General features: G+C 33.4%; 1 protein-coding gene across 1 annotated transcript in view; it reads right to left on the bottom strand.

Annotated features, from left to right (window-relative positions):
* LOC107658754 (fatty acyl-CoA reductase 1) overlaps nt 1–9979 on the bottom strand; it is a 31068-nt gene that overhangs the window by 15097 nt on the left and 5992 nt on the right. Inside the window, exons 2-3 of the mRNA XM_016447403.1 lie at nt 5008–5043; nt 4670–4881 (exon numbers count right to left, since the gene is read on the bottom strand). Coding sequence (XP_016302889.1) covers nt 4670–4881; nt 5008 — 213 coding nt within the window. The 5' untranslated portion in view covers nt 5009–5043. The remainder of the gene's footprint in view (nt 1–4669; nt 4882–5007; nt 5044–9979) is intronic.

The following is a 9979-nucleotide window of genomic DNA, read 5'->3' as shown; positions in this document are numbered from 1 at the left end:
CTCACACTCTCTCACACTCACACTCTCTCACACTCACACTCACACACACCCACACCCACCCACACACACACACACAAACACTCACAGTAGAATACAGCACATCAGCATCAATACCGCTATCAAAACTACAACTTTTCGAAACTACTCAACTGCTCATTGAAATAAAGCTTCATAAAAAAATAAAATGGAAACACTAGGTGAAAAACTACAATTGGAAAACTAAAACTGAACTAAAAAACAAACAAACATTAAACTGATTAAAGTTAATTGATTTAAAAAAATGGCAAAAGCACACACCTAAATTACTAAAACTTTAACTAAAATTTAAATAAAAACTGAAATTATAAAAAAAAGCTAATGAAAAAAAAATGAATAAAACTAAGTATATAAATAATATTAAAATAGCACTAATTAAAACAGTATCCAAAACAAATTTGTTCAAATTTGTTCATTGAAATAAAGCCGAAACAAAACAAAACATAAACCTCGTGGGCAGTGCGCCGACATACAGCGGCGTCCCGAGTTCGAATCCTGGCTCACGGACCTTTCCGGATCCCGCTCCCTCTCTCTCCCACTTCTCTTCCTGTCAGATCTAGACTGTCCTATCGTAATAAAGGCAAAAATGCCAAAAATAAATCTTAAATTTTTTACAATTAAATTTCAATTCTAAATATCAATAAAAATTATAATAAAATAATACTATTTAACAGTTTAAACAGTATCTGGGTTATTCTAAAACTAAAACAACTAAATAAATTTGTATTAATAGAAATAAAGCTGAAATAATATATAAATATTAAAAGAAAAACAGAAAGTTGAAGCACTTAAATTACTAACTGAAAAACTAAAACAGAAACAAAACCTAAATAATAGTATTAAAAACTTAAAGTGATTAAAAATGGCAAACGTATATAACAAATTTACTAAAAATAAAATAAAAAGTCAAACTATAAAATAAAAACGAATTCAAACTATTAAAATCAACTGTAATAGAATAAAAATAATAATAAAAAACACTTGTACATATATAGTTAAAACAGCATCAGGTTTATTATGTTTTACTAAAACTAAAACAATTAAAAATAAATTGAAAAGCAATAAAGCTGAAATTAAATAAAATATTAATGAAATAAAACAGAAATATTAGGTGAAAATAGCTAATTAGAAAATGAAATTTGAAAGTTTAAGTTGACGCAATAAAATTTCTAACAGCAATAAAATTAAACCTAGTTAGTAATAAAAAATCATTAATAATTATTTGAATTATTTAAAATAATTAAGTAATTAATTATAATAGGCAATTAATAATAAAGTAATTAATAAGTATTTACTAATAAATGTTAATGTAAGTTTGTATAAAATCACAACTGAAAATATAAAAACTCCTCGATTAAAGCTGCACTGTACGAGAAAGGAAGAATAAAGGACGCACAGGTTCACTGTATCGAGGTCAGGGGTTCGCCGGGGTCGAGCACTGTAAACATTTGCTCTCTCTGTGCTGGAAAGAGCAAACGGTGCATTGTGGGACGGCGGTCGCTCTGTGCCAGTCTCCACCGAGACCCCATTGTGTGTGAGTGGGAGAGAGAGAGAGAGAGAGAGAGAGAGAGAGAGACAATACTCCTTCAGTTCCTGCACTGCTGTGGCCTTGGGTGAATGATAAACACACACACGCTTGAAGAAACAGCAGAGAGCAGAAGCGCGGTCGACTGGACAGACTGAAGGAGGGACGGAGGTCAGAGAGAGAATGAAGGCGGATCACAGGTAGATCAGTATCCCTGCCTAAACCGACTGAAGAATTCACCCGCGGGACGTCCAGCACTCAACAAACACTGGGGTGTCCACAATACAAATCACAATCAATTCAGAAATTTCAAATATAAAATATAATTTCATTAACAAAAGTGATAAAAAAATAAAATAACATACATACATATATATATATACACACAGTCAGGTCCATATACATTTAGACACAGGCACAATTGTTATTATTTTAGCTGCTGAGTGCTGACCAAAACATATTCAAGTTACAGTTATATAATGATTATGGTCTTAAAGTGCACACTGTGAGCTTTAATTTGAGGGTATTCTCATCAAAATTGGAGGAAATTAAATAATATATAAATAATACATTATATATTAAATAATATCATCCTCACTAATCATATTAATATTATTATTGTTTTTATTATATATATATAACTCAAAGTTATAAAAGCTATATAAAGCTTGTCTCTTTAATTATTTAAGAATCTGGTGAAAGGCCATTTAAATGACAAAACAATAGACACGTTTGTTTGAGACTGAATGGCTTCCCACATTAATTTTCCTTCTCCAAACACACACACACACACACACACACACACACACACACACACACAAGCTGCCTGTGTGAGTGCCTGAGCATTCCTTACATATACAACCTACACACACACACACACACTCATGTTTGCTTGGCTATCTTAGTGAGGACACTCCATAGACTTCCACTGATTTTCTATCAGGTTAATGATATTTTCTATCAGCGAACCCAAACCCTAACCCTAACAACCATCTGCAGAACACTAGATTTACATCAACAACATCTTCTGGCTGATTTACAAGTCTTTCTAACTACTGAGGACCAGTCAAGTGTCTCACTAGTGCGTTATCAAAGTATTTCACAATATTAATCAGGACATTTGGTCCTCACAAGTACACACACACACACACACACACACACACAAGCTGTAATGAGGTTTATATCAGAGGTCAGAGAGTTTGCGCAGCGCTGACTGAATCTGTTCGTCTGACCCATAATACTGATCTGCGTCTCATAACAGCTGAGCTTCATTCTGGCTGGAGTCCAGATCTCACATCAGTCCGGCACAGACCGGATCAAACTACTGAAACACCAGCAAACCCATTCCTCAGTTCACATGCAGTTCAGAAACATTACTCACTTTAAATGAACTATAGTGATCTAAACAAAACTAAAACCATAATAAAGCATTGATTACTAGAAATACAATAAATGTGCAATAAAACAAACTATAAAAAAGTTCCCAAGGCAACATTTGTCATTTTTTATTTAGGTTGTCTAGATGTACTCATTTGACTAAAACTGGAGAAAAAAATCTTTATAAACAAAATAAATAAATAAATAAACACAAATGTATACAAAATCACACACCAAATTACTAAAAAATATGAAAAAAAAAAAAAAAACTAAAACACTTTAACATATTAATTATTATTAATATAATAAAAACGTTAAAAAAAAAGAAAAGAAAAAAAGCACATACATATTTGCTACCATTTTGCTAGGATATTGCTGTTGAATACCAACTGACATAATATATGATATTTTATGATGATGATAATAATAGTTTTTATTATTCATACATATTTAAAAAAATAATATATTTTTAATGATCATAATAATTATAATGATCATATATTTAAAAGTTAATTTTTATTTATGTATTTTAATAATATATAAATGCTAAATAATAATAATAATAATCGTAGTAGTAGTAGTAGTAGTAGTGTTTCTTTGCTGGAAAGTTCTGCTCAAACTAAACGAATGGGAGTAAGTTCTTCTCCGTTACTGCGGATGTGACTCATCATCCTCACATAAAGCAAGCCTTTCTCCAGCAGTAATGAAGCCGCACCTACAGCACGATCAGACGCGCATGGAAATACAGATCATAACTCGTATGGATGGCGTTTGTGGTGGGGTTTCCATGGCAACAATCAAATAGCATTTTCCATTGTCACCCGAGGGAACTCCTGCAGCAGGTTTCAGAGGATCGAGTTCAGGGAAACAAGAGTGATAAACCCTGATGACCGCCAGTGAGCAAACACGGATGCGGTCACCGTTCTGCACGCTTTGACGTAACTAACTATTTAAGGATCAACACACGGTTAACTGAAGTTCGGACGCGATCAGATGTCATCTGATCATAAAGACTGAGATATCCAATGACAAAAACACAATATAAGCATCAGGCTTCTGTCTGAAAAACGAGAAAAGAAGAAAAGCCAAATGTTCTAGAAAGGTTACAAATGTCTTAAAAGTGAGCCAAACACACTGATTCTGATGATAAATAAGAGCTGCTCCATTAATAGAAACGAAACCTGAAATCACGATTCGGCTTATCAAATCACAATCGCTGAGATTTTATTAAATAAAGGTCATTTAAGTATCTTTCCAAAATTGTAATAAGAAACACTTATGAAGCGACTGTCATTGACAAAGGAGAAGCTTTAAAAAAAGTAAAAATTGAAATGCAAAATACAATTATTATTACATTATTATTATTATTATTAAAGTATTATTTATTATTATTATTATTATTATTATTATTATTAATACAATAGTAATTTTTCTTATTTTGTTTAATATTTTTTATTAGTAATAAAAATCATAATGAAAACAACATTATTATTATTATTATATTTATAATAGCTATATTATTTAATATTATTTAATATTAATCCATGGCTAAAACAATAATAATAATAATACTGCTTTTAAAGTCATATTGATACTTAAATACCAATAAATAAATAAATAAATAATAATAATAACAGCAATTGCAATTTTGATCAGAAAACGTGTTTTAAATTTTTCTCTCCAAGTTGTAAAGAGAAGGATGGTGAGTAAAGGTCACAGTGTGAGTCTCACCTTACACTTCATCATGTCCTGGACGCGCTCGGACATGGACTGACCCGCCTTGGGCCGGACGAGGATGTAGAGGGCGTTGACGTCGGGACAGGAGCGCAGCAGCTTCTCCACTAGCACCTTCCCCATGAAGCCCGTGGCTCCAGTGATCAGCACGTTCTTCCCCGCGTACCACTCCGAGATCGAGGCCATGATGACGCTGCTCCTGCTGAACACTGACACACACAGAGATTCACCTGATTCCCAGTCAAAACACACGCAGCTTCCTCTGTCAGCGGGGGAATACAGCCCACTGCTTCCTCAGGACACAGTCTGACTCCTGGCCACTAATGAAGACTCACTGGACACTTTTGTAGTCTCTGCCCCTTGGATACTGTCTGCAAAGATGTTCAGAGGGAACTGTAATGTGTTGCCAAAAGGTTGCTAGGTGGTTTCTTAAAGGGGTCATATGATGCTGCTAAAAAGAACAGACCCCGGGCTGGACTCCGCTTCGTCCACGGTGAAAGCCGATCCGGCGATCGACAGCGTGAAGTTGAAGTATTTCCTCAGCGACCAGCACGCATTAGCTCTAGGCATGACGAAGCGATATTGTCCTCTTTTGGCAGCCGAACAAAGTAGTTTCGCTTTCACAACGAAACACACAGCGTCTTCACGACATGGCGGCGGCGGAAACAATACTACAGCGAGAATAAAAGTTACGCCTTCTTTCTTTGCGTGAACATTTGGGCGGCGTTATGCAAATCTTCCCACACAGTGACGTAGACATGTGGGGGCGTGTTAGAACGAGCCGTTTTAGGTAGGTGTGGCTGACTCTTAACTTTTATAAAGAATATCTCTTTGGATTTGAGACTTTAGTCTTTGCAACTTTACAGATATTTTTTATGCACCAAGAGCTTGTAACACTCCAAAGAGAAAGGAAAAATTGAAATCGCATCATATGACCCCTTTAATTCTTACTAGCGCTTAGAGGTGAAAATCATGCGTCTGATCACTGACGTAACTGCACACACACACACAGACACAGACACAGACACACACACACACACACAGACTGCTGTTTGTTTAACACTTGTATGAGAGATGGTTAGAGAGATCAGTGATGTTTGACTTGGCAAACACAGCTAATAAAGCACGAGTAGGCGCGTCTAGATGGATTAATTTGTCCTGGAGTCAGTGTTCATTCAGTTTCATCAATGAAAAGAAAGAGAAAATACAGCTTATATTCTCTCTCTGAGTATCTCCTGCCACTATTACAAGAATCAACAAGACAAGACAACATTACACAAGAATAACTGTCTTTGTCATATAATGCAATTATTATATGTAAGTAACGTAAAAATTTATTTTATATATTTTAAAAACTAAAGGTTTAATAATGAATATGTAATACTACTATATTAATATTACTAAATATTACAATATTAATATTATACATAATATTAAATATGCAATATAGGCTATATTACATTTTTCCCTCCATAACTAACAAAAATAATAAATATTCCATTATTTTTTAACTTCAGTTATGAGTATATCTAAAAATTATATATCTTATAATCCTACAATCAATCAGTTAATATATATATATAAATAATTGCATTATTTATTTCATAATAATAATTAATAAGAATAACAATGAATAGCGAATATATTATTATAATGATTATATAGTTACTATATTTTAATAAATAAATAAAACCACATAATAATGACAATTATTAATATTGATTATATAAACAAATACAATTTCCTTCCTACATAACTAATAAATGTTATTATTTTTAGCTAAAGTTATGGATGATAAATACAACCCTTAAAAGCCACCACTGTCAAAAAATCAGAACAAAATAAAGTAAATATGTTCAATAAAATATATACAATAATATAACTGAAACAAGAACGTAAACTATAGTGAAGCAGCAGTGTGTAGTGAAGGCAGTCTGCCGTAGGGGATTCCTCCGGACCGGTCGCTCTGCTTTTCAGTAAATCAAGCCCTGTGGCAGCGATATATGACTCATTACATTCTGTGCCAGCGGTTACATCACTGATACGAGCCTGCGCTTCAGACATATTCTCATCTGTCCTCTGTGATCTCCTCGTCACACGGGACACTGAAAACACGACTGACGGGAACGAGCGGCTGCAGGTCAGAGAGGATTAACACACACACACACATTCCTCTCCGGTCACAGGTGCTCCACACACTCAAAGACTGATGTCTGATAGAGCAGCAACAACTGAAAGCAAACTTTCTTATCAGAAAACCAATGGACTCTGAAGAAGTTTGTTGCGACTGCTTAAGTTTGAGTTAGTTCAGGTCAATTGCTTTCATTGGACAATATTACATAAATACATAATTTCACTGGAGGATATTATATAAATATATAAAAATATATAAAATAAAACGATATAAAATGCAATATAAATATACAAATAAATATACTATTTAAATATAAACAAATATACAAATAAATACATAAAACAACAAAACAACAAAAATATATAAATATACTATTTATTTAAATATAAATTAATATACTTAAGCATATATAAAAATAAACATGCATACATACATATATATATATATAGTTTTGGAATAAGGGAGTCTCTTCTGCTCACCAAGGCTGCATTTATTTGATCAAAAAATACAATAAAAATATAAAATGTTATTACAATTTAATATGTTGAAAATAGCTGATTATTATATAATTTTGTAGGAAACCGTAATACATCGTATTTTTCAGGATTCTTTGATGAACAGAAAGTTCAAAAGAACAGCATTTATTTGAAATAATCTTCTGTAACATTATAAATGTCTTTGTCACTTTTGATTATTTTAATGCATCCTTGATAAATAAAAGTACTCATTTATTTAAAAAAAAAAAGAAAAAAAGTTCTAGATAACAGTTTTGCACACTTCTGTGTTTTTACAGAGAAGTTGATGTTTTGAATAACAACTTCATCACATTTGATTTTTGGACCTCAGTTTGGAAAGTTGTAGAAGTAGATCAGTTCCTCCTAACCGCTTCTAAAGGTTTTCAGGTGTAAGGCGTGAGAGAGTCGCAGCAAACACAGTATCCTCTTTCCTGCTCGGATACAGCAGCTCTGATGCTCCAGACGCCTCGAGTTCACCCTGTTTTTGCATAAGGCACTATTTTGAAGAACTTTAGGCAAATGTGTATTTGGCAGCTTTCAATGTCACAGGGAGACTGAAAAGGAAATCGTTTGCTCTCTATATAAATATTTTTAATATTTGAATAAATTCATATTTTAATATTTGTTAAATAATAAAAATATACATTTTAATACAAATAATATTAATATAATATTATAAATATACACAATTTAAAATAAATTAATCTATTAACATAAAATGAATTTGTTACTAAACATTTGTGCGATTTTGCTCAAATTCCTTGAATTGCAATGCACTAAATTCATCTTCCTGTCATTCCAATACAACTCCTAGATGGGTGTGTGTGTGGCCGATTCCATTCAAATTCCACCTTGTGCATTTCAACGGAAGCCAATTCTTCAGCGCGCACACACACACACACACACACACACACACACACAGAGTCCTCAGCAGGATTACCACCACCCAGAAAGCAAACAGGTGACCCGTGGACCCTTAACACACACGAACACGGCTATAACTTACACGTCAACTACACCAGTGATTTATTATGCAGTGTCAGACACGAGCTATATTCCAGCTGCGATCTGATCCAGTCCTGATACAATACACCACAACAGAAGTCCGCTTTAATTTGGGCTTGAATTACAGGAAGTGTGGACAAGAGCAACATTATCTGCTTCAGCCTCGCTTCCAAGAATGAAGAAACAAACACGATGCAACCCAACGAACAATCACTCTCACCGGCCAAAAACACGTCTGCGGTTATAAAAAAACCACAGGAATCCACAGGAAACTATCTACCCAAACAGGAAGAGGGTTTCAGATCCATTGAGATACTTTACCATTCAGAAGTTTGGTTTCTCTGAAAGACGTTAATGCTCAGATGCATTAAACTGATCAAAAGTGACAGTAAAAGACATTTATAATGTCAAAAAAGATAAATGTTGTTTTTTAAGCTTTTTTTTAACAAATATAAAGCAGCACAACTGTTTTCAACACTGATAATAATCAGAAATGTTTATTGAGCAGTAAATCAGCATATTAGCATGATTGCTGAAGATCATGTGACACTGAAGACTGGAGTAATGCTGCTGAAAATTCAGTTTTGATCACAGGATTAAATTACATTTGAACAGATATTCAATGGAAAACAGTTATTCTAAATCGTAATAATATTTCACAATTTTACTGTATTTTTGATCAAATAAATGCAGCCTTGATGAGCAATGGAGTGGAAGATAATGCATGATGCAAGAACAGGAGAAAACAAAGACGAGAGAAACTTGTGAAGGGGAAATAAATGCAAATGTCCCATGAACCTGCAGGGTCAGATCAGAGGATTTCACCAGTAGCCTAAAGTGAATCGTGACACCTGTTACTGACCTGAGATCATCATTTTTAAATATGGAAATGGTATGAATTTGTTTTAACACAATATGATAACTCCGTGAACAATGAAAAAGCATTTTCGGTTTGAGAAGATGCCATTTTTGTCAATAAATCAATATTTAGGGTATTTTCGAATTCACTCGCAACACATTAAATGTATATGATGATCTATAGCAAAAATTACAATTAAATTCATATAATATTTTTTTGTTTTATTTTTCTAAATGCAGAGAAAAAGTGGGGTTAAGAATATCAAAAAATACATTTGGACAAATCTTTTCAAAGTTTTACATGAGAACAAAGTCAAAATAAAGGAAACAATGTTTCACCAAGTATACCACATAATGAACAAATCAATAGCAAAATGACTGACTGTTAGAATTTTATCACGCTCCAGCATGTGACTTTTGGAGGGAAACTGCAAGTAAGCAAAAAGCAGCAATGGATTTGATTGACTAAAGTCTGATATACATTTTTAGTAATAAATTTCAACACAAACATTCATTTTTCATAAGTTCAAGAGTTCAAAAGGTTCTGAGCTAATACTACTCATAGTAGGCATGTTGATTTACTGCCATTAGTCACATTACAGATATTGAGTGTGTGTGTGTGTGTGTTCATTGATTTGCCCTACATCAGCTGAACATCCTCTGGGAGCAGATTGCTAACAACATCATTAGCTAATGCATCACTCCAACACTCACTGCTCCATGTACATGAAGAGACGGCTAATAATGGCATCTCATTAGAACAACATGCTTTAAACTCAAGCGCAATAAATCCAC

Source organism: Sinocyclocheilus anshuiensis, unplaced genomic scaffold (genome assembly GCF_001515605.1).
Source record: "Sinocyclocheilus anshuiensis isolate Anshui unplaced genomic scaffold, SAMN03320099.WGS_v1.1 scaffold283, whole genome shotgun sequence".
Lineage (NCBI taxonomy): Eukaryota > Metazoa > Chordata > Actinopteri > Cypriniformes > Cyprinidae > Sinocyclocheilus > Sinocyclocheilus anshuiensis.
Note: the sequence above shows the minus strand (reverse complement) of the source record. Positions and strands in the feature narration are given on the sequence as shown.